The 24,913-nt window shown below is 35.0% G+C and overlaps 3 protein-coding genes across 6 annotated transcripts; all 3 read right to left on the reverse strand.

Moving 5' to 3' along the window:
* Window positions 1-426: 426 nt before the first annotated feature.
* On the reverse strand, window positions 427-6,625 carry LOC108227849 (E3 ubiquitin-protein ligase XBAT33). Of its 2 annotated transcripts, none has more exons than XM_017403212.2 (10): window positions 6,058-6,625; window positions 5,900-5,959; window positions 5,608-5,679; window positions 5,341-5,519; window positions 4,443-4,603; window positions 4,297-4,355; window positions 4,156-4,202; window positions 3,911-4,054; window positions 2,479-2,567; window positions 427-1,455 (listed from the first exon to the last, which is right to left on the reverse strand). In XM_017403212.2, the coding sequence occupies exons 1-10, from the start codon at window positions 6,232-6,234 to the stop codon at window positions 917-919; spliced, it is 1,527 nt and encodes a 508-aa protein (XP_017258701.1). In that variant the 5' UTR covers window positions 6,235-6,625; the 3' UTR covers window positions 427-916. The 2 variants fall into 2 exon arrangements, with proteins under 2 accessions (XP_017258701.1, XP_017258702.1); XM_017403213.2 differs by having other exon boundaries at window positions 5,608-5,675; window positions 6,058-6,135.
* A 939-nt stretch (window positions 6,626-7,564) lies between these two features.
* On the reverse strand, window positions 7,565-13,424 carry LOC108225245 (homeobox-leucine zipper protein ANTHOCYANINLESS 2). 3 transcript variants are annotated; one of them, XM_017400073.2, is made up of 9 exons: window positions 12,652-13,071; window positions 12,068-12,285; window positions 11,863-11,980; window positions 11,110-11,787; window positions 10,737-10,838; window positions 10,441-10,653; window positions 9,013-9,187; window positions 8,566-8,930; window positions 7,565-8,297 (listed from the first exon to the last, which is right to left on the reverse strand). In XM_017400073.2, the coding sequence occupies exons 1-9, from the start codon at window positions 12,835-12,837 to the stop codon at window positions 7,914-7,916; spliced, it is 2,439 nt and encodes an 812-aa protein (XP_017255562.1). In that variant the 5' UTR covers window positions 12,838-13,071; the 3' UTR covers window positions 7,565-7,913. The 3 variants fall into 3 exon arrangements, with proteins under 3 accessions (XP_017255562.1, XP_063934965.1, XP_017255563.1); XM_064078895.1 differs by lacking the exon at window positions 12,652-13,071 and adding an exon at window positions 13,307-13,424 and having other exon boundaries at window positions 7,776-8,297; XM_017400074.2 differs by lacking the exon at window positions 12,652-13,071 and adding an exon at window positions 13,239-13,374 and having other exon boundaries at window positions 7,776-8,297.
* A 2,449-nt stretch (window positions 13,425-15,873) lies between these two features.
* Window positions 15,874-18,190, reverse strand: LOC108224313 (BAG family molecular chaperone regulator 1). Its single transcript, XM_017398864.2, has 4 exons — window positions 17,447-18,190; window positions 16,800-17,056; window positions 16,546-16,692; window positions 15,874-16,459 (listed from the first exon to the last, which is right to left on the reverse strand). Exons 1-4 carry the CDS (start codon window positions 17,664-17,666, stop codon window positions 16,073-16,075), a joined length of 1,011 nt encoding a protein of 336 aa, XP_017254353.1. The 5' UTR covers window positions 17,667-18,190; the 3' UTR covers window positions 15,874-16,072.
* Window positions 18,191-24,913: the final 6,723 nt, after the last annotated feature.

The following is a 24,913-nucleotide window of genomic DNA, read 5'->3' on the forward strand; positions in this document are numbered from 1 at the left end:
GATTTAAGGTAATAGAAATGAGAAGTAAATTAAGACTTATGAATGATTAAACTGTTTGGCAAAGAAGCAGAAATCCTTAAACAAAAACGAGCATTTTCAGTTTTTTATAAGTATTTTTGACTTTCTACACAAACGGAACAAGAAAAGCAGAAGCCGACATGTTTTATCGGAAAAAGCCTGTAAAAAAATAAATGTCTGCAAAATAATTGTTTTACAATTTTAGAAAAGTTCATAAAGAAATACCCTCACTGTTCGTATATACAAACGGTTGTCACTTGAATCATGGACTTGTTCATTTTCTAATTTATGACACCTGCATATTAAATTAGTTTCATCCTACATCAAATGAATGTACTCCTGCCCCAGTAAGTACTGCTTACATATAATTTTTATTTATTTAATTTAAAAACTATGATTATTCAAGTATAGTAGTAAATTTAGAAGTGTATTCTCTCACAGCAAACGAGCAATCATAACTATTAACACAAAATTCCCAATAATACATATACACCACAGAGATTCTTGGCGCCAGAATTGGTCAGAATGACCATAATCAAGAAGACTCGGTTAAAATTACTCAGTCATCTACCCGCTTCTAATACTGGGCTTCAATACGATACAAGTTACAACTGTTATAGGAACTACTACGTCGTCAGCAATGTGATAACATTATATTTTCAATCCTTCAATAACTTACCTGCAGTAGAAGTTTTGGAAACCCTTGCTCAAATATGCTATGAGGGGACCAGGCAAACCCAAAGCTGGATCTCTAAACTTTTTCCCATGCAAAGTGTTCGCCAGAAAGCTGAGCCGAGAAAACAAGAGCTCATCAAACATAGAAACACTTGCTCTGCCTCTTCAAATAATGTAATCAGTTAGGCTAGAAAAACAATTGGAAGGTGTTGTGCTATGATAGTCAAGAGTTTATTTCAGAATTGCATTGTTGCTCCCTGCTACAGCTTCTTCTGCTCCAAAACATTTTTGAGCAACTAGTTCTCTCTGGTCTCACTGTTAACATCTTATCTTCGTCTACAGATGGAGATTGTGAGCGAGAAGATTCATCTTCGGTTGCACCTTCTCTAGGTTCAAAAGATGGGCATGATCCATCATTGCAGGTGCACATAGGAATTGCAACCGAAGGAAACGGGCTACAGGTAACTGGACAAAATATATCTGAAGATACCGAAGCTACACGATTCTTTCGAATTTCAGGGGTGCAAGCTGGTGTCAAATGATTTGATTCTCGGGTGTGTATCATGCACGGGGTACATAGGCCGAGAGACATGTTTAGTTTAATTTCTTTTGCTTGAGAACCCGGCAATTTAGTAAAAGAGATGATACCGTGTCGACAAAGAGGACATGGGATGGAGCCAGGAGGACCTAATAGTTCAGAACCAATATTGCTTGTGGAGCAAAGATAAAGTGCACATCTTACACAAAGTTCATGCCTGCAGCCTGTAAAATTTAGAACAGTAACATTTAAAAAATGCTACATATCAGTTATATACTATAGGCTGTGAACAGTATTCCTTCCTATGAGGGACTTCTTTATTTTATTTTTTTTATTGTTCATTCTTTTTAAAAAGAATAGATTGGTCCGTGGCTCCATAATTTGAAGAATGTTGCAATAAAATCACTATGATATGTGTACAAGCTTGGGTATGCTATATATTCCTAATTGTTAGTTCATTCTTCATTGTTTGGTACAATACCACAAGCTCTACCAGAACTTGTTAGAGCTGAAAGACCTGAACAAGTTCATATCATAAGTTCAGATGCCCAACGATGAACAAGAGATTGGTCCGTCTGATACTCGATATAAAACTGAAGCTACCATGGGGTAATAGCTACCAGATATAAAACTGAAGCTACCATGGGTTAATACTTAATAGCTACCACATGTAGACATGTGATATGAATTCATCTTTATTTTCTTTTTAGGAAGTTCACAACTTCAGGAACATCTGCTTTACTAATAGATACGAAGACCGTTTTTGTAACAAATTGCACAAACTTTTCTTTAAAAACGTTACAAAAATATATTAACTCTCGATCTATTTATATCTGAAAGCAATGTTTGCTGTTTATTTAAGATTTCATGTTTAACATTCAATAAATACGTCACCAAATGATGTTTGGCATTTTAACTCAAAATGATCTCTTAGTTTAATTTTCAGAAGAGTAAAAAATGCACGAAGGGTTCTTTGGAAGATGGAGGGAATATTAACTAAGTTCAAGAATTTAAGAAGGCAGCTGAATCCTAAGTAGCATCGGGTTTTTTAACTTAAAAGCCTGATTTGGATCCTTCCCCAGCCTTGCTTAAGATGTTTTAGAAATATCAAGGTTGACAAGTCAGTTTTAAATTAAACACAACCTAAAGATGAAGACAAAAATATGATGGACTTCAAGGTCATGTGATTTAAGGACAGATAGAACTTTCCTAAAAGAATATGATAATAACAAAAAGAATTAGTATACCTTCAGCAGCTACAGTACATGGCCTCTCCAAGCAAACAGCACAATTGTCAGTATCATCAGTAGTTGCTGAAGACTGCAGACCAAACTCTCTGATAACACCATATATATATTCAGTGATCCCCCTTATCATTTTGATAAGATAAACAAGGTATATATGCAATCAAGAATGCCATATTTTTCATAAAGAAACATCATATGCTCAAAGAAAATGCAAATACAGCTTCATGACCATTCGATATAATAAAAGGATAACTGAAAAATAAATGACGGAGCAAGTGTATGCACCAGACAAATAGACACCCTCAATGAAAGAGGAATTTTGAAGAACCAAACAAGCTGAGACTGACAGCCTGCGTGAGATATTTGACTGGAATACAATGAACTCATACTCATTTTTTCTACTCAGTTGATCAAAGTTCATAACTCAGAACTACAAGGAAGAAGGGATTGTTAAAATTATTGATTGGAAAAAAAAACAAAAAACAAAAAAACTTTAGCATCTTCACTTCGAATTAATTTATATTTTATAGTACCCTAGCACATATATCTAGACACACCGACCATTATAAAACTTTATGGTTACTGTTCCAAACCTTGGCCCCCATTTCGTATTAAAGTGGTACTCTGCCACCTTAATTTGTTTATGCACCTGGGCTTGTCTAAGTGCAATCAAACTTCTAGTTTATTGTATTTAACAATATGATAAATTTTTATAGCGCTAGAAATTAAATATTGTTCCTTTAAATCAAAATCACCATCTGATATATCTATATATTGCATACACACACACACACACACACACATGCAAAATATAAATATAATATTATATACAATACAAAATCAACATATGAGACTGTGAAAAAACCCTCCTTCAAGATTTCCCCATCGCTCTACAAACTTCACCACCCGGGGCCACCTAACGATTAATCAGCTATTTAGGCCGGTTATCCGCACATCCGCCAAATGGACATGGTGGAGATGAACAGTATGAATAACTGTAAGATGAGATCCTTTGGAATGGGCGAAGACAAAGACCTAGAATTCTTACACTATTTATATTGATGTAACAATTGGAAAACAAAACAGCACGTACTCAAATTGAATAAAAGCCCAAAGCTGAGGCAGTGAGGCTGGTTCAGTTCATTCTAAGTTATTAAAATGATTCTACCATAGGTTTCATTGTTTTAGACTTTTAGTCTTTTAGATCATATGATTACAAGTATTTCCACCCATTAGAAACCAGTTTCCATGCTTAATTATTTTGAAAGTGTAGCAAATAATCCATAGCCCCCCAGCCATAATTCAATATATTGCTGTAAAAGGTCCTGGCATGAGACAAGCAATGGATTCACAGCAAAATAAATCAAAATTACATTTCTAGGTTGCAGAGTCTATCCTATGGGCACATATGGATAATACTAACCCAAATTACCTTGCTATGTTAAGAATACTCATGAGTGGCAATGACAAATAATTTGAAGGGGTGAACACTGGAACTGTCAACTCAGAATTAGGCGTTAACAGTGGTTCGAGCCAATGACGTCCCCATGTCTTAGCAACATCAAGTGGGAGGCACCTGAAATGGCGTATGAAATCTCATTAAGCTAATAACATTCAGAAACAAGAACTAGTACAACAGCAATGAGAATGCAAGAGGAGCCAGCAGAGATCAATTACCCGTGGCAATTTAGCATTGAACGACTAGCACCATTTGCAAGGAGGATCTGCAGAGTAGATTGGCATGTCAATACTTAAAGAAAACGCAAACATCAAGAAGTCTATAATTATATTAGAATATTATATTCTTTATACTCTTGCCTGACAACATTTCAAGTTTCCCCCACAAGCCGCATAATGCAAGGGGGTGCTCCCTGCTCCTGTAAATTTATATGTTAGTAAGTTGTAACAACTAGAAATTAAAAGCAAACAACGAGTATAGATTTTATTTGAGAATAACAATGTACCTATCATATCCATTGACGTTCCATAATCAAATGTGACGGCTGAAACATTCGCCTGGAAATTTAACAGTAGCTGAACACAATCGAAATAGCCATTCAGTGCAGCCATGTGAAGAGCAGTGATACCACCATCAGCAGCCTTATTTACAAACTTTGTCAAGGCGCTGAAATATGAAAATTAGATTCATACAGGATCATGAGATGATTACTGGAAACATATTGATTAATATAAAATTTCAGCAACACTTAACACGGCTATGATAATGGGTTAAGAAACCATTAGCCTAATACAGCAATAAAGAACTGAACCTTCCTTTATACCTTAACTTTATAGAGTTAATTTCTAAGTTAAATTGTTTTGGTTTTAAAAATTAAAATATTTAATTATAGTAGGATAGAATTCTATATCATGAGTACTCGTTATGTAAAATGTCCTGACCAATATATATGTCTTATAACTTTTAATAGGAGTATAATACTTTTAATAGGAGTATAATAATGATAAATAATAATAATAATTAAATATATTATATGATGACCAAATTTTGGTACTTTGGTACCGATGTTCCACTGAAACGGGTTTCGGTTATTAATAAAGGGTATTGATACTACTTCTGTAATGCTAAGGATTATGGTTAATTTCTTCCACTACAGATCAGTTCATTAAGGTATAAGCTAAGTGAAGATATATTAGCACACATATACACTCTTAACAGTTGCTTAACTTGGAGCAAAGCTCAATCCTCCATACATTACTGTTGCCTCTTGGCTGCGTGAACATGACTGGCATAAATTTACTGTTGCAACATTACCCACATACTTATACTACTGCTCAAATATGTCATGGTCTCTTGACTAAATTTTAAAAGGAGAGGAAAACAGAAAACAAAAACTGGCATACCTCTGATCAGGTTTGTTTCTGCAGTTGGAAGCATCACCGCCATTAGCTTGACCATTTATAGAATCATAAGGGGAACTCGGAACAAAATCAGCTACCACCAGTCTCAAACATCTAACATGCCCATTGACGGCTGCAAAATGGAGAGCAGTCCTCCCACTAAGATAGTCCCCTCTTGTAACCTGACGAAACATTTTGCGCATTGCATTAAATATATGATCAATAAAGAAAGAACCTTCGTAAAGTACTAATATATAAACAAAAACTTACTTTACATCTGAACAAAAGAAGAGTTTGAACAACTTCCCAGTGCCCATATCTACAAGCTTGCATCAATGCTGTCTATTCGCAATATAAAAGAAACATAGGACCCAAATCCATCACACCATCCACAGTCACTAGAATATAACCCAATACACACGCACACACAATCGAATTTATCTTACAGATGTTAAGTAAAGCAACTTTCTTTCAATGCTGTATGAAGCACTAAATCAACTTGACACCCAATAATTGGGAAAGCTAAATTAAATCAATAACAAAAAAAGAAAAGAGACTGCACCTGGCCACAATAATTTCTTGAATTCACATCAGCACCATTCTCAATTAACAATGCAACAATCTAAACACAATACAATACATCAAAAAAGAATATAAGTAGCTAGAAAGATCATTACACAAACATACAGATATAGACATAGAAATGAAAAGGGGGTTGACCTCATTGTGGCCTTTAGCAGAAGCAAAGTGAAGGGGAGAGTTGAGGCCCCCAAAGGTGGAGTATTTAGCAAGACAAGGATTGCAATCAAGAAGCATCTTGGCTTCAACAAAATCACCATCTCTAGCTGCTGAGATCAGTCTTTCTCCAGAAGCTGAGCACCCAAATGAATTACCCATTTTCAGAACACCCCAGAAACACACTCACTATCAATGAAATTCCCTCTCTCTCTCTCTCCCCCCTCTCTCTCCCTCTCCTCTCTCTCAAACAAACACACACTCGCAATATGCCAATGAATGGTTTAAGAATCTCTCTCTCTCTCTCTCTCTCTCTCTCAATGAATATGTAAAGAATCAATCTTGAACCAAAATCGGAAAGATATTAGGTGAAATTGAGAAGGGGAAAGAGGGGCGTACAGAAGAATAAAAAGGGGAAGAAGAAAACAGGCACCACATCTAGGAGCCTTCTTTCTCTAATGTTGAATTTTTGGATTTGGGTCATTACAAAATCTTGTTTACGACATTACAGATACTATTACATGTTGAGATGGAACCATACTAGGACCCACACCTAGTAGCCTTGTGTTCATGTACATATAATTATAGATTACCGATTAGGCGCTTAACTTAGGAAAAAAGTCAAGCTGCTGTTTTGTTTTTGTCCTTGGGTAGCATTGAAAATACCGACGCTGATTTATGATTCAATAAATATTTGTCTTTTTATAAACTTTTTCAATATTTTCAATGGAATCGAATTTTTAATATTCGTTTTTGCATTGTGCATTACAGCATTAGAAAAATATGCTACGAACAAATATATATTCATTTTCACCCGATTTTTTTTAATAAGACATTTTCATGCGAATAATTTAAAATTGAATTTAGCAATATCGAAACTTGATTCCAGGAAACATGGGATACTTCGTAACGGCTCAGTTTATAAAATAAGAGCGCATAGCTGCCCCTGCTCCACTCCATTTTAATTTTCAACTACTCCATTTCAACTAACACATGCACATTTCAATTACACATGCATTGCAGAAGCTTATATCATAGAGTGTAAACGAGATGAACTCGATTAATAAAATATTTAAATCTCACTAAAAATTAATCAAGTCAAGCTCGAAATTGAGTTTGAAAAAATTTGAGTTTATAATTGTCCGGTCCGTGGATTCACACGCCTAATCGAATAATTTTGTGCTAATATCATTACTAAAAATATTATATATCTAATCAAGTCAAATTTTAATCGAACCTATTCTATTTAAGTTTTCTTCGATATCTATTAATTTTGTTTCAAAATTTCAGACCAAACTCGAATATATCAAATTTTTGTTGAATCGGATTTTAAATTCAGATTTTATATTTTATCGCTTTGTTAATTTCAATCTTACTGAGTTTCAAATTTATAATTCATAGCTCTTATAATTCCGTCAAACTAAAAGAAACGCAAAGTAATGTTTTCCATCAACTAGGAAATATGAAGTACAAAAATTAAGAGCTATTTAAATAAATAAATAAAGAGCTATTTGATCAAACCTCACACAGCACTAATGATTAAGAAATAAAAAAATGTATCCAGACCAGAAGGAAAGAAATCAAGAGACATGGTACTAGACAGGAGAGTTTATGGAGTCCATTATTCTCTCTCAAACAAACAAATTAGATACACAATAAATAAAGTGACTGAATAGTAAGAGCTAACTCATCTCCAGTAGGTGAACTGAGTCAATACCCGAACCACCATTCCATGCATGCTTCCCTGTCAAGTTCATAATCATCCTTCGCTACTCGACGCAAGACATTGGATTTACCACGGTTCGTTCTTGACTCAGTCAGTTTACTCCAGCCCTTTCTGTTTAATTGCAATGGATTGCTTCTTTGATTCCTTGAATTGTGCGAGTAATGAGATTGTTCACGGTCTCGACTGACTCTACTGTCAGCTTAGCTGCAGGGAGATCACTTACCATTATCTGAAACCCAACGGTCAGAAGAGAACCGCCACCTTGGCAGCTACTTTCTTTTCCCACCATTTCATTAGGCCCTGTGGAGTCTGGAAAGCAATCCGGCACTATTGCAAAGCCAGACGGAAGGATGGCTACACATGAAGAGTCTCCCCCATTCATTACCACATTCATTGATGACATGTCAACAGCTGCCGAAACTATTAGTGATCCGAATGCATCACTGGATGTCTCTTGTAGTATTAACACGTTACTCTGATTTGAATTACCACCGGAAGCCTGCAGCATCCGTTAAACAGAAAATTCAGAAATGACCAGGGGGGGTACCATGCACTTGTATGGCTAGACAACTTGCAACAGGAATAAAATAAGATGGCTCAGTGGAGAAGAAGCCATGCCCTGTCAATTTTTTTTCCTTCTTTTACATAAATAATTAGTCAGAATATCAAGTATTTGTATTTGACACTGCAGCCTATGCTGATACTGCTTGATTTGTATGGTAGTATATAATTGCTTAAATTTATACTGTAAGAGTACGTGAACTCACATTAGCACATGAAAGAGAGATTCTGTTGCCAGAATCTTGTCCCTTAGGAATGCGGATCATCTGTTGCATTTGACCACCATGGGACAGAAGATCCCACCGACTCCTCAGTTCTTCATTCTGCAGTAATTCAAACAATTGCTGCTGTTGGACAGGAATCCAAACAGATAATGTGGCACTCAAAATTATGCCAGATGGCTCTCCAGGTCCATTAACACCTTTACGTATCATCAACCTTGCATCTTCGCCCATATTCCCGACTTGGACAACTTCCCATTTGTGCTTTGTTGCACAAACTCCAGCACAGAAGTTACGAGTCATGCGCTGCGCCAACTTTGCCATGCTTCTCTTCCCATTGGGTGTGATAACTGTTTTTCATGGATGTATATTAATATCACATGTTACAGTTATAATTAAATAATCAAGTGGGACAACGGGATGCCAACTGACCTGAATTGTCTTCACTGGGTCCAGCAGAGGACATGATGCTTGCCAAGAAGTCGCACTGCCTTTGAAGGGTTGCAATCCACTTCTGTGCACCAAATCCCATGCCAGACCGGAGCAAAGGACGGTACAGGTGGTGGATTGAACTCTCATCATATTCTGCATGTTCTACCCAGGTAACCTGCAAGATAAAATTGCAAAATAACTATTAAATATATCAACAGTCAACATAGAAGATTGTATTCATGCATACCAACAGAATGCAGTACTGCAACAACACTAACAGCAGAAAATACAATATTGGATTTCACTTGGTAAATTGTACATTTCAGTTTGAAAGTAAAAACAACAGAGTACAAATTGTTTACGTATAGCAGTAGTCAGTACCAAATGATTCCTCCTAAAATCTTTATATATATATTTTATTAATATCTTAATATAATTTAATACAGACACGAAGCTTGGGATTCCCCCCAGCAGTCTGTAATATAAGTTCATTGTGAAGCAGTGAAATTACTTACAAACATGAACATGCACATGTAGATACTTCATCATAAAGATTTGTGCATGAATCCAGAAAAAAGTGTGGATTACATATTAATGTGCCGCAAAAACAGGTTCTCGAAAGGACCAAGAGTAGTGTTACCCTTGAATCGGTTTATACTAGCAAGGTAATAAATAAGGTTTGGCAGAATTAGCTATATTTTTTCCCTTTTAGAATGAAATATTGCAGAATTTGCTATTTATTTTTCCCTTTTAGAATGAAATATTGCAGAATTAGCTATATTTTTTTCCCTTTCAGGCAACATAATGATCAAGAAATCAATGCCATATCTTTGCATGTTTTGATAAACATGGAAACTGTATCCAGTTTGTATAACATTGTGATTAGTAAAAGAAAATACGGGAGACAAAAAAGGTCATATATATAGCTTATAAAAAGAGGGATGGAACTTCCAAGGCTTTCTCATGTGACCCAATTATTTTATTATATTTGAGATGCATAAATATAATATAAAGTATCCACTAATCCACTGATATTAAAATATCCATTTCTTGTCTTGAAACAAGTATAGATATAAGATTAAAAGATGTAGATCATATTATAAAAACAAATCTAAGCAGCATCTCCGCAGGTAAAACACTTAAAGTACTCGTAGAAGGTTCAGATTCTGAGGTCAAAGTACTATTTATATAATTAGGACTAAACAATTTAAACTGTTTCAGAGGACGGGCCAAGTAAGCTAGACTATCAGCACTCCATTACTTTACAACAATGCGGTAAAAAAGAACATAGATCCTTGTTAAGGAACGATTGCAACAAAAGCAATCTGTGAACAATCTGAATCAACAAGGATAAATTGCAAAGAAAGAAACAAGAGAGATCAAAGATAGATACAGGAAGAAACATACTAAGCATGTATAATCGGTTACCTTAGAATAACCATTAGGCATATCTTGCACAACGCATCCAGAAGGAAGCCTTCTGTAATGCATAAATGTGTGTGGATTTGGACCTTCACAGACGGTATCAACAGAAACATCGACGACAGCCCACACCCCATCTCCATGTTGCTTACAGAATCGAAGAAACCTCGCTTGACGAGTGGGGACCAATGGTGATATGACTTGGATCTCCGCATGCATCTACAGTGTAAATTTTCAAGCTTCATTTTGTACCCTTGGTTAGGAAATATAATAATATAGGAAACAATTCTGAAGATGTATACCAACTGCAGAGCACCATTTCTAGAGCCACCAATACCACCAGAGATTACATCAAGAGTAGAGCTACTCCCAATCATGCCAGGAAACATATCAGCCCATCGATTCTATACAAATGTGAAGTCATGAAACAGTCACCAAAACTATACAATATAGACTTTTCGAATCAAACACATAATAGATGGTCCAGAAAATATAGACGTTCATCACCAACACTATAGCTATATTAACTAGCTGGATTACAAATTAAGTTAATTCGGAAAACAATCTCTTTGTCACTCAACTTTCATGCTCATGTGTGTAATCAAATCTTATAAACAATATGTAGAATTAGAAAACTACAAGAATCAAAACCAAATATGAAATTAAACAACTTACTGCATCCATCATCATCTCAACAAAGGCCGCACTGTTGATAGTTGACATACCAATGGCTCTGGTGCCCTCAGTTCTCAGACCAGGCTTCATGTCAATAGCAGTAATTGTCCTCGTGTACTCTTCAAAATTTAGTGTTTCACAATTTCCATCCAAGCTTCTGAACCAGAGTGGATTATCAATCTGAGTTAACTTCAGTAACTCATTCATTGCATTTGAAGCAAGTTCAAGAAGCAACGATTTCTCAAACGGTGTATCAAGCCCAGCCATGCCAGGTTTGGTTGAAGGCATAACATGCAAAGCATTTGGAACACCAGTGCCAAAATCATATCCCATGGGCAATGATGCCTCTGCAGGACCTAAACCACCAAAGCCATTCCTTCCTACCGCTAGTTCCAAGTTGAAGTTTGACATTGCAGGAGGGAAGGGACCAGGTAATGGAGACAAAGGTCTTCCTATGAATTTGTTAGTCAGGACACACATGCGATTGAGCTCATCTTTTAATCTTGCATTCTCAATCCGAAGATGATTTTCCTCAAACGATATCTCACCGAGTATTGCAGCTCCACCGCACCCACTGCAAATCGGATTTCTCATGGCTTCCTTGATAGCAATGTTCTCTATTCGAAGCTTATCATTCTCTTGTTTCAGAATTAAATTCTCATGGCGCTCCAATTGAGTCTATATATCACATAATTAACATCAGTTTCAATTAATTTATCGTCGTACACAGTAAAAAAGAATCTGTATTAGTACCTTCATTTGTGTTCGTCTATTCTGAAACCAAAATTTGACTTGCTTGTTTTCCAAGCTCAACCTCTTCCCAAGTTCCAACCTTTGTTTCTCATCAGGGTGAGGATTCTCCTTGAATGAACTAATGAAAAATGAAAGCAATCAAGACACGGTAATTTAATAAACAAACTTGAAACACGCCAAATCTGCAAAATGTGTTAACACGTACGCTTCAAGCTCTTGGATTTGAAAGGGAGTGTGTCTATGGTATTTCTTTTTCTTTTGAGATCTACCCCTCGGCCTTTCTTGTTCATCACCGGAAGGAACTTCCATATTTTCGCTGCCTGACTTGCTCTCAAATTCCTCTTCTCTAGTCCTTACCATTGCACCAGGATGAAAATTACCACCAATCAGACCCATATCATCAAGACCCTCCATCTTGGGTTTCTACACAAAATCCAATATCATTTATTTATCTACCAGATAATATACACGTTACAATTATACTACAGCACAAACAAGGAAATTAATATTTATGGTTGAATCACAATCAAGAAAACCACTGGGAAGATCAACATGCTAACATATCTGATATAAATCCACATGCTTTATTAATATAAGTCCACATGCTTTATTAACACACTTGCATATACACATTCATGTGTGTGAGAGAGAGGATGAGAGAGAGAGGGGGGGAGAGGGAGAGGGAGAGGGAGAGGGAGAGGGAGAGGGAGGGAGAGAGAGAGAGAGAGAGAGAGAGAGAGAGAGAGAGAGAGAGAGAGAGAGAGAGAGAGAGAGAGAGAGAGAGCATACAAGGGCCAGAGAGAGGGCAGAAGAGTTGAAGTGAGGCTGAGCAATAGGTGGTGTAAGCAAGTGATGGTGAGGAATAGCAGAAATGGCCATATTATTGTTAGTGTATGGACTATCAACCAACAACCTAGCATCACCACCGCCACCACCACTACCACTACCACCAGCAAAGAAACCCCCAAAACTCATCAAATAAATATCCAAGAAAACAAACCCTTGTTTAAATTTTTCTCACCGAAAAATCCAAACTCAAGGAAACCCACAAAAGTTAGACCAAAATGGACATATTCTAGATGTTCTTTCTCATCTCAGTGATCAGATTCAAAGTCATAAAAATGAAAGTTATGACAAGACCTTGATTCTCACCAACCAAAACTCAGAAAATTAAAGAAGCAAAATAAAAGGGTACCAATACACAACCATAAAAAACCCTTTAATTACTATCGCTGCTCTTTATATTTTCTCCCACCACAAATAACCCAGTTAAGGTACAGGCAATATGGCTTGACAGTTTCTAGCTGTCATGAGTCAACAAGAAAATGAAAGCTAAAATGAAATTACAGATAAAAAGGTGGGATCTTTTCCAATACCTCTACAAAGACATGTTATGAAAATGAAATTCCACAAATTATAGAAAGACCAAGTTGACTTTTTTCACCTTTTACTCTCTCTCTCTTAAATCTCTCCACACTATTATCAAAGCCTAATCCTCTACGAAGAGACTCCTATATATATAGGCATATAGAGTACACTGGTACAGCAAAGCAGAAAGAACTGAAGTGGTAAAAGAATAGTGAAGGGTGTGATGTAATGTAAAAGGTAAAGCTAAAATACAAAGTAGGGATTTTTGTGGCCCCCACCCCTATCTCTCTCTAGAAATCTCTCTAGAAAATACACGCACAGTGATGTTGGGATCTGTTAGTGGTTGGAAGGCTGCCACACATTTATATAAACAATTCATTCAAAGCAAGAAAAAATAATTATATACAGCGACCCAGCGAGAGAGAAGGAGAGAGACTGGGAGAGAGAGAGATTTATGAAGAAGTTCTTGTTCCAGGTATAGAGCTGACTTACAGAGTGTGGATAGGCACAATAGTCAATGGACCTAGTTATTGTTACTTAATTGAATTTTCCCAGAAGCTCTTATCAAGTTTAGATTCCTTTTCTTGATTTCCAAACTCTTACAATATTTATTTTCTGCGATCAAATGTATGTATACTGTATCTATACTTATTGATACAAGTACTACCGCTACTATTCTGCAGGACTTTTCGGACAGAGCGGTGGGAACCCACTGATTTTGTCTTAAATAAAAATTTTAGCCCAGGCCCATAGAATGAGTATTACTATTTCCTAAATAAATCTACCTCAATAATAATACATATATTTAACTTTAAAGAACAAAATTTAATAATACTCACTTTAATTAATCTTCTATAATTTAAGTATATATTGGAATGCCGATTAGATTATTTTAGGGGTTTGTTTTCAAAATAGACATCGTTGCACTTAATTGATGTTTACTAAATCTTCATGTTAAATTTCAAAATACAAAAATGTGTATTGAGATGAGAAATTGAAAACTAACGTCTCCTTATCGATATGAAATATATCGATGACGGGAAATCTTTTTAATTAATGAATAATCATGGTGTAAGCGCATAGATAAAGATGGAAAAATCTTTTAATTAATGATTAATTATAATGTAAACATGCTAAACTAGTGTTTACATTCGCTAACACAACTCTAAAACGTTGATTTCGTTACACATATTTTTTTTGGATGGTTTTTTTTGCGTTGATTTCTTTAAAGTTTGGGAGGCCAAATATCACGTTTCAAAATATGAATAATTCTTCTGCAATTAAGTCAAATTTAAGAGTTATAAATTACAATTAACTCATTATAAAAATCCAAAAACCTTCGGATTACAGAACTTGAAAGGCTAAATAATTTGCCGTCACTTTCTAACAAATTTTTAATAATTGAGTTTTGTTAAAATGTTTTATGCCATTTCTCAACTATTCAGTTTGTTGGGCCTATGGGCTTTGTCAATTACCTTCTCATTAAACAGACAAATCAGTGTCGCCATAAATTCTTTAGTAGCATATATCGCTTGGCCCAGCCCAAATAAAGACCAAACCCAGCTGTTAATGTAAGCAGATTTAAACTTTTTTGTCAGGATTTTTTAAACCCCCCCTTTTTTTTTTGACACGTATATATATTTTCTCCTCTGCGACGCAAGAATTTATAAAATTTTCTTAATTCAGAATAGCTCAAATTAAAGAATGATCCAGTGGCTTGATAAGCTTTTGCAATAACTAATATTTCGACACTCTTGATATCAACTGCTCTTACGTCATGCATGCCAATTCAATATCTACTTCAGCTTTCACCCTAAATCAACAGAACTCAATTGAACCGTAAAGAAATAAGAGAGACATCGTTCGACTGATTTATAAGCAGTCAGCAAATGTGGCGTTTACCCGTAGTTGCAACAAAGACAACTGCAAATGACAATATAGATCAAAAGTGCTATCCCAAACCGCGTGACATGCACAATTGCAAAATACTTTTAAACTTTTCAAAATAGAAGGTATCTTATGCAGGTAAAATCATCAAAACACCAAAACTGGAAAGACACATAATGTGACACCTAGTTCCTAACGTTTGAGTTGGTTGGATATTCACCATTTCACCTAATCATATGACCAAGAACCATGATAGCTCAGTTTCCTTCACAAGGAGGCAAAGCAAATGAATCATCTTATCTTACTTCAACACCTGTATCTCCCAAATCATCTCCTTTCCAGTTTTGGAGTTACTTAAACTTGTGCACTTCATCTATATCTGGAAAAAGTTTCAAGGCGATCATAGTTATTGTATGGCTACTTAACCAATTGTAGGTATGATACTTAAACTAATCCATTGTCATCATGTTCTACATCCTCCGTTACCATGTTAAATTACCCGTCCTAAAACCTGTTACTGGTTCTGGTACCATGTTAAATTACCCGTCCTTCTAAAACCTGTTACTGGTTCTTCTAAAACGTTGAGGTACTAGGAGGAGGATTTAACACTGCAGACACTATACCTTTTGTTTATTTTTCTTTGAAATTAGCACTTGAAAGTACATTCTTCGAAACGAGTACTTGAAAGTAAATTGATCCATCTATTGCTACTGGGATCAACACTCTCATTGATGCCATAAACAAGGAAGAAGTAACTTGATCGAAGGAAGTATGAAATGTATATTATATGTTGCAGTATGTAGTAGTAGCCCCGTTTATTTTCTCAAGTAAATGACAGAGAAAAGAGATGCTACCAAAATTCTAAGTACAGACAATAATGGGGAATAGATACCAAACCAACAATGACAAACTAAAAAGACACACTTCAACACTCAAAACATATACTTTTCCCCAATTAGAGCAAGTCCCATGTAAATTTCGGGTGTACTGTATTATTGCCGCTTGATGCAGCAGGCTGGACAGGCGTTGGCATTGCTGGCACGGGATCAAAGGTCTCCCATTGAGTTGTTATAACAACTGGTGCTGATGGTGAGTGCCTTGCAGCGTCCTGCTGCATCTGTAACTGCGAATGGCCAGTGGTACGCCTTGATTGCGGTTGAGTTCTGAATGGTATTTTACCATTTGGATACCTCTGTTCTTCACGCTTTTCAACTACTGACTCGGGCTTATTCTCCTGCTGCTGAATAGTATCGCTAATATCACTTCCATCAATAACACTTTGGCTCGAGTTTTTGATCTTTAACAGATCAAGTGTTTCAACACACTTTTGTACTCTTTTCACCTTTAAAATAGGGCACAGTATTAGATTTAATTCCTCATCAAGGCAAATAAACTTATAATAGTCAAGAATTTAATAAGTGTTATTACCTGCAATCTTCTCTGCAATTTCACATCTCCATCTGCTACAATTCCATCCAACTTGAGCAATTCATTCATCAACAGTTCAGTTAAACTCAAAACTTGTTTCTCGGCAACTTTTCCACCTTTAGAAATTACAGATTCAAGTGCAGACACCTGCTCAATTTCCATAAGCCTCAACTATATTAGACTCTAGAACCATTTTAAATACATATGACAAAAGTGGAAAAACACTCAGTTCAGATAATTGAAGATGACATTACCTGTCCGGTTAGCCTATCAACCTCCAAACTAATTTCGGAAATGAATTTTGCAGCCTTCTCCATCTTTGCATTCCTTCTCATTTCAAGATACCTCTTTTCCTGGCTAATAGGATCCTCAACAAGCACAATCTTCGACTTATCTTTAACTCCCACAACATCCAAGAACACTTTGGACGCCCTCTCCTTATCTTTAAACAACAATTTCTGATCTTCATGATGCAGCCCTGTTGGCCCTGATAACATCTTCTTCAACTCTCCTGCAACACCACAACAACTTCATTAACAAATCATCCTGTACAAGGTTCTTAAAAATTAAATCTACAAAACGAAAGCATTGCTAGACCGCAATTCATCAATCCCCTGGTGGCAATTGACAAGACTAAAGACCTACTCTACCCATAAAAATGTAATTTAGCCTACAAAATTCCTGGACAATGCATTGATCAATTCACTATTAACGCTCTAATACTATGTCAAGTAACTAGTCCATCAAAATCATTAAGGTATCAACATTACAAAAAATAAATAAATTAAGGTATCAAAGGAAGGCCCCGACATGATCTTATATTATTCAACAACCATAAAACTATACATAAAAACTAATCATCAATGAATATCAGAAATTTCAATGTAGAATGGTGAGTTACCAAAAGTAGCCTGAGAGCTGATATTGATCTCGTGATAAATGGAGCCAAATTTAACCCGGACTCGAATAGTAGGTGGAGGTGGAACCCTAGGGTGATCAGAATCAGGGTCTCTCTTCTGAACAAGCATTCCTCCAGGCCTCATTTCCCACTCATTCTCTGCACCACCAGGGCCACCTTTGTTGGATGGCATTTCCGTAATTCCACTCCTCATCCTCATCATCTTTCTCTCCACTTCTTAACACAAATTTCACTCAACAAATACTACTTAACACACAAAACAGTGTGTTTCTGCGTTTCAAGACTGATAAAGACTCAAGCTTTGACTTTATTTTTATTTTCCAATCTGGTGGGTAAGCATGAAATAGACCAATCATATAAAATACATTCAGACAAAGCCAGCTAATTCCAGCAAAGCAAAAACCTTGAAAACCAAGCTGATCAAACAGAGCTTCTGGCTTTAATATCAAGTGAGTTTATGTTATGAATGAAAGAGGTGAATGTTTCAAGTTGTAAGAGGGGTGAGATAAAGTCAAGGGTGTATGATATTATGAAGATGGTGATTGTGTGGCAAATGAGATTGTGGCTTGAAATAGTGCAGAGCGAGAGAGATTAGAAGCCGAGGGAGAATTCAGAGACTCTGTGGAGAGACGAGAGAAAGAGAAGCAGAGGGGAGGTAGTATAATAGAAAGAAAATGGACAACCAGAACACATGATCACCAGATAATTATACAGCTGCTGCTGCTGCAACATTATATATGTGAATTTTAGTAATTTGAACTAACGGGTTGATATGTTCAAATTAGAATTTTTTAATAAATCAAATCAGAATATAATCCATAAATAGATAAAATATTGTTTGAAAATTAATCAGAGATTTTTATAAAATTATTTTTACTAAATACAGCAATGTAGAATATATAATTATCTAGAGTATTCTATTTAAAATTCTTGATAAATTTTGTCTGTATTTATTTATCTAATTTCAGTCTTTTTCAATTTTTGTTTAACAGGTATATATATAGAAGAAAATATAAAAAGAAAGTCTAATTTAATTTAATACTTATCTTTTTTGAAGGAACTTTAAATATGTACTTTTGAAGTTATCAATTGAATTTTTTTTATTATCAATCTAATCATTTTATTAGTAAATCAAAATACTAAATGGGGTATATTCACCTAGGATTTTAATGGGGTTATTTTTAGTTTATAAATTTTAATGGGATTTTATATAATTTTATGTAGTTTTTTGATAAAATGTCGTCGAGTTGATATAGATTTTTTAGAAAGGACAATTCTTCAAAATCTCATGAATTTTGGTGATATTCCAAAAACTTTAAAACACACTCAACAATCCCACAAAATTCGTCATTTTATGAAATAAAAAAAGTTCATCAACATTTGAATACCATTGAATACAACCAACTTTTATAGTATAATTTGACATCTCAATTAAATATACCAAGAATTTAATATACTCTTAATTTCATGATATTTTTTTTTTAAATCCCAATCTAATGACATGAAGTAGTATTTTGGAGTTCCATATTTATAGGATATTTTTAAAGGATGATTAGTTTCATAAAATATACATACTTTTAATTAAAAAAGAGGGTCTTTGATCAGAATTTCAACAAGGCTATATCATTAAAATTATTAAAGTATATATATACACACAAAATTTACCGGAAAAAATTGGAAAATATGGGACCTGCAAGGAGAAGGAGTGTTAAAATTGGAAAATATGGGACCTGCAAGGAGAAGGAGTGTTTAAAGTTTAAACCGTGTAATAGGGGTGTAACTTGTGACTTGAGAACCCAAACTTGGTTCGTCTTTCACCGTGGTGTGTAGGGCAGGAAGTCAGAGACTGCCTCCTGCGGATTCACTTCCCAATTGTGTCGGTGCGAGATTTCAATATTTTATTGAAGAATTCATAATTCACAAAAATATTAAAAAATAACTGATACGGACTCGTCAATTATTAGTAATATATTTTAGTAATTTCTGTTCGCAGAAAGATAAATTTTTTGAAATGAGCGTCTTTCGATGTAGATAATTTAGTTAAAAAATTTAATCACAAAAACAAATGTTCTTGTGAGATAAGTATAGCTGGAAAAAGAAGCGTAGAGCGAGATGAGAAAACGAGAGATGTCTATTATGAAACGTTGGGGTTTCAATTTCAAGTTAGGCGACCGGTAATATCTTAATTTTATAGTCGCATGTCAGCGTCACAAATGCGTACATTTATTTTTATCTTCAGCTCAACTTCAAAGTATTTAATTATCGGTTTTTTTATGGTGTGCTTATAAGCACATGCTAAGCGCGGAAAATATTGTGTTTGGATCATTTTGATTGGCTCCTTTCTCTTGATAATGGTGGACTCCCGGCAAATACACCAACCAAAATCTCTCAATTACAAAAGTTTCCCCACTTAGCATGTGCTCATGGGTACACACTAAACAAACCGTTTAATTATTTGTCGAAAAAATAACACCGACAGTGGGTTGGCTTTATTTATTAATGTCTCACGTGGTTGAATCTGGGCCCTGGATTTGTAGTGACATGAGATCTACACCACCCAATTGAGAGATGGTATTACTTCCTTTTTAATCTTGCTTTTGCTGGTTGCTTGTCCTTTGCTTTTATTCTCTTTGTTTCAGATGACAAATACAGATATTTGTAGTACCATTTTTAATAGATGTTAGTCCAGATTTGTTTTAATCCAAGTATATAGAAAGTACTGTGTAAATTATAAACGAAACAAAAATGAAAACACTGTATTTTGAATTATTAACGAAAAAATGTGGTAGTCAATAAATTTCCGAGATTGTTATAAAATTCTAGCTTGTCCAGGAAAATATATTAATAAATATGGACGAGAGAGAATTAACATAATTCTCGACTTTCATGACTTAGGATTTTCATTTTGTTAGAAGATACTCCCTCCGTCCCCCTCAATTGTTTACATTGGAGGGGGACACGGAGACCAAGACAATGTATGAAAAATGAGTAAAGTTAGATGAAAAGTGGGTAAAGTGGTGAGACCTATCAATATTTAATAATAGATTTGAGATAGTGGAGGAAATTAGTGGGTGTAATAGTAGTTTTTATTGTTAAATATGAGATAGTGGGGGAAGATAGTGGGTGTAATGATGAGAAAACTTACTATTTATGGTAATGTAAAGAAATGAGAGGGACATCCCAAAATAGTAACTGTAAACAAATGAGAGGGACAGAGGGAGTATATGTTAATTTTTTTTTATAAGAATTTATGCATACCAAATAAAGAGGGTCGACAAAACTCTCAAATCCCATCTCTTATAACATGTATATGTATCTCGAAATTATGTATGCTGAATGTGGATTTTGAAAAATCACTACCTAAATAGGTTAATGGATGAGTAGCATGCGAAAGCTGGGCAATGAGGTTTAGAATCCAACCACTAAAGAGTATTAATTTTATTATTAATGTTTAAACCACAATTTAAATCGATAATCAAGTCGGTTGACAAACCATGACTTATCCAAATAAATATAACAATTTTGTTTTAAAACTGTTTAGGGAAAGTATTTTGAAAAAAATATATATTTCAATTTTTATGTAAAATGATTATAAATTTTAGTATCAAGTCTCATTACTTGGTCAAGTAGTTTGCTGTCGCAGAATATTTCTCCGATTCTTGTTTACCTTTACTTTATTGACATATATTTATATTTAAATAAGATAAATGTTAAAAATATTATCAAACATCTCTATGAATTTTATAATCACACTAAAATTTATCGAATACTTTTTCTAGCTGGTAGCACAATTTTGAAAGACGATATTGTTAGAAACTATCAAGCCCAAATAAAGTTTTATATAGAAAATAAATGTTAGATTTGATTATAAAATGTCAGAAATGAAAGTTTTGTCGGGGGCACAGATAGGGCCGTGGCGGAGCCGGATGATAATAGAGGAGCACATTTTAGTGGAATAAATATCAAGAAAAAGTTAGGCTTCAAACAAATATTATTTTAAAAAGAGATAAAATTATATAATATCGCAACAACCCAATCTACAATTCAGTCCTCGTATTAGCAGTAAAGTTTGCTATTAGACCAGAATTTGAAAATATTTATACATTTTCATATCTTGTTCTAAATTCGGAGAAATTTTTTATAATTTTTAACTAAATTTATAATCATAGTTTGTTTTTAACTGAATTTATAATTATCATAATTTCAAAACTGTTGTGTTGTTAAAGTAATATCGATAAAATAAATATTGTTATCAAATTAAAAAATAATTTGATAATTTTTTGATACCGCAACAAGCCAACAACAGTACCGAACCAATTTCTATACAAGTCACGCTACTTTGCCATCCATCTTCTTTTGATCAAACTGGAAATTTCTAGTGCTCTTTATTCTTTTTAAAATACACACAATTATGGAATGCTTTTACACAAAGTACAGATCCAAAATGATTCTTCGAGCCTTTGCTTGTCTGTTGCTTTGACTCAAAAACATTTACCATTTTGTCATATGCAAAGCATCTCAAGTTTCGAATAATAACATGCACGTCTGTGAAAACAGTCTGCATCTTGCAGCTCAAGCCTGCAGGCTCACCCATACATACTTGCAAGCTACTATACATCAGGGCCCGGTTTGGTTCGGTTCAGTTGGTACACATGCTTGTCACAACATCTCTGCCCATCTTGCTCCTTGGACCCAATGTTTAAGCAAACTTTCATGTGAATCCCGCAAGCATCCGAAAATCTAACCATCGCATTCATCACTACTTGCAAATTTACGCAAAATTCTAAAAACACCGATCCCTTTTTTCGATCGTTGGCAGGCGCCTATCATTTAAGTATAAGCGTTTTTTTGTAACGACGGGGATTGTTTTCTTGAAGACCCTCGGCTCTGAGGACGTTTATTTGAAAAAATTTGGATTTTATTTAAAAGTAGTGAAATAAATGAAAATTTTATGGGCTTGTTTGTACTGGAGAAGCAGAAGCTGCTTCTGGCTTCCGTTTTTTTAACCCGTAAATAAGTAGAAGCACTTTTAAGAAGCTGAGAATGCTAACTTCTCTCTTAGAGTTTCCACTTTTTTTCCAAACAATTTATTAACTTATTTACTTCTCATTTCTAATCCGCTTTTTTACTTTAAGCACAAAATCATTTTTTTAAGCTTGCCCAAACGACCCCGTATCTTACCTAAAAGGTTACTAACATTGTGGATGAAGCCACATTTACTGGAGGAAAATGCTTAAATACAGGATTGAGCGGCCATATTAGGCAGGAGTTATGACGAACCCTACCAGTCAGTTGTACAATTAACATTCAGAGGAATGAAAGTAGCTGCAGCAGTGTTTTCGCAGATCATACGACTGGAATTCTAGAATCGTCTTCCTGTCATTACCTCCAGTCGACACTATTACACCTACTTGCAGTAGAAACTACAGAGGAACGGAATAAGTTCAAGGGAACGACATCACGAAAATTCTCACCTAATGCCAATCAACATTATAAAGAGGAAACTGAATTAACATTGATTTTGTTTGTATCAGGGACTCCAGTAGTCCACATGTTCTGTTCCTGAAAATTTTAGCTCATTTTTTGTTTGGAATCAAGCAATCTTTTTACATTCGGAGAAAACAAGGCTAATCCTGACCATGTACATAATTTAGTGGTACTAATTCCTTCGAACAGCCTTTTCATCTTTAAAACGATAAATTCATCAGTCTCGTCAATGAACTCGAACGGACCCATCTCCAAGCTGGATACAGGCTGGAAATCTTCTTTTCCTAAATGAACCAGGGTGAAATGTTTATTGGCCTTGAGCAATAAGCAGGTCTTGTCTTAATCATTCAACTAGTTTATTATTTTCCCTCTATTTTCCTAAATTCCCTCGGATCTAGAATACAACAGAATAGCAATCGGCATATCAGAATGTCATCTTAAATCACTTACTCAAACTTGACTGATATTAGAATGTCATCTTATTAACATGCTGGAGAGGTTCAAGAATAGCAATCCGCGTCCTGTGAGATACTATACGTCTTGGAATTCAGGTAAATCCGGTATTTGAAATGATATCTTACATCCTAAACACACCATAAGAAAGGATAATATAATGCACGCCTTGAACTGCTCTGGTAATAATCTACTGAAGCAGAAAAATACTTAGCAGCAGGTTCTATTACTCCAAATAAAAAAAAAATGCCCCGCTTTGTTTTGAATCAGGAACCAATGGAAAGAAAACGCTCACGCCATATTATCAATTCAGCTATAATCATTATCGTGTAATGTTAGACCCAGGCAGGTGTTATGAAACCAAGCACTTACCACATACAATGTTTGTATATTGTGCATAGAGTGCATCCCTCCCACACAATTACACGAATTCTTTCTTTACATTATTTGAAATATTTTGACATAGACTTCCTCGAGACAATCTAGGATAGATGATTATCCATTTGGAAGCACCTGGGACTTATACTTATTACGGATGACACCGAAAGAGGTTTAACAGTGATGAGCAGGTGCCTTTGCCCAATTTTTTCAATTACTAGTTAGCAAAAGCATAATAAGTTTCTACTCAAGAATTTGATATCTTGGGTTAAGATAAGATAGCTCTATATTGTTATATTCGTCGCTCAAAAGTCGTTTAGTCTATCACCCCCCAGATGTAAGAAGCTCTGCAGATAAGTGTAAGCTTCAGAACCATTAGTACCTCTTGCCAAAGTTTATTACCTCTGTTCGACCACAACAGACGCATTTAAACTTGAACTGTGCTTTACCGAATGAGTCTACTTACATTAATTGGTGAACTACCACAATCAAATTTTCTGGAGTTAGTCAGTTAGCTTCCATTCTAGTGCTATCAATTGAGCATCTCAGCAGCATCTTAGCCCATTCCTTAAATATAATATAAAATATTGGATCCTAGTGACTTAAGATAATAATAGCTATTCTCACCTCCAACAATATTTCCTTATATTCATTCCTTATATACTATTTTATCATTAAAAGTTATCATTATTGCAATAGGTGAAGAGAGAGAACATGTTTGTATTCAAAATTTATTATAAAATAAGATTTAGGAGAGGAGAGAGGTTACCTAAAGATAAGGCATGGCTAGTGGATCTTAGTGATTTAGAGCAACTCCAGCAGATTCCCTATTTCATGTTCTAAGTCCAATTATAAGGAATGTGACATAAATTAGTGGTCCAGCAGTATCTTAGAGGTGCCTTAAATCACTAGGATCCTCCTTCCATGCCTTATTAATAAGGCACCACTAGCCATGCCTTATTTGATTTCTATAATAAAAAAATCATTTCTCTCTCTTATTGTAACTTATTTTTTCTCTCTTCTTTCCATCTTTTATCAATCTTTTTCCAAATTTATTATTATAATAATAATAAGGAATGAATTATAAGGATCATTGTTGGAGTTGAAATACAAAATCTTGTCCTAAATCAC

The sequence above is a fragment of the Daucus carota genome, chromosome 6 (assembly GCF_001625215.2).
Source record: "Daucus carota subsp. sativus chromosome 6, DH1 v3.0, whole genome shotgun sequence".
Classification (NCBI taxonomy): domain Eukaryota; kingdom Viridiplantae; phylum Streptophyta; class Magnoliopsida; order Apiales; family Apiaceae; genus Daucus; species Daucus carota.

Coding starts and splice junctions, on each gene's coding strand:
- LOC108227849 (XM_017403212.2), bottom strand. CDS start 6,234: ATGGGTAATTCATTTGGGTGCTCAGCTTCTGGAGAAAGACTGATCTCA. Junction 5,520..5,607: donor TTCTTTTGTTCAGATGTAAA/GTAAGTTTTTGT, acceptor ATGTTTCGTCAG/GTTACAAGAGGGGACTATCT. Junction 4,055..4,155: donor TCAATGCTAAATTGCCACGG/GTAATTGATCTC, acceptor ACGCCATTTCAG/GTGCCTCCCACTTGATGTTG.
- LOC108225245 (XM_017400073.2), bottom strand. CDS start 12,837: ATGAGTTTTGGGGGTTTCTTTGCTGGTGGTAGTGGTAGTGGTGGTGGC. Junction 11,788..11,862: donor ATAGACGAACACAAATGAAG/GTACTAATACAG, acceptor TGTGATATATAG/ACTCAATTGGAGCGCCATGA. Junction 8,298..8,565: donor TCTCTCTTTCATGTGCTAAT/GTGAGTTCACGT, acceptor CGGATGCTGCAG/GCTTCCGGTGGTAATTCAAA.
- LOC108224313 (XM_017398864.2), bottom strand. CDS start 17,666: ATGATGAGGATGAGGAGTGGAATTACGGAAATGCCATCCAACAAAGGT. Junction 16,693..16,799: donor TTGATAGGCTAACCGGACAG/GTAATGTCATCT, acceptor GAAATTGAGCAG/GTGTCTGCACTTGAATCTGT. Junction 16,460..16,545: donor AATTGCAGAGAAGATTGCAG/GTAATAACACTT, acceptor CCTATTTTAAAG/GTGAAAAGAGTACAAAAGTG.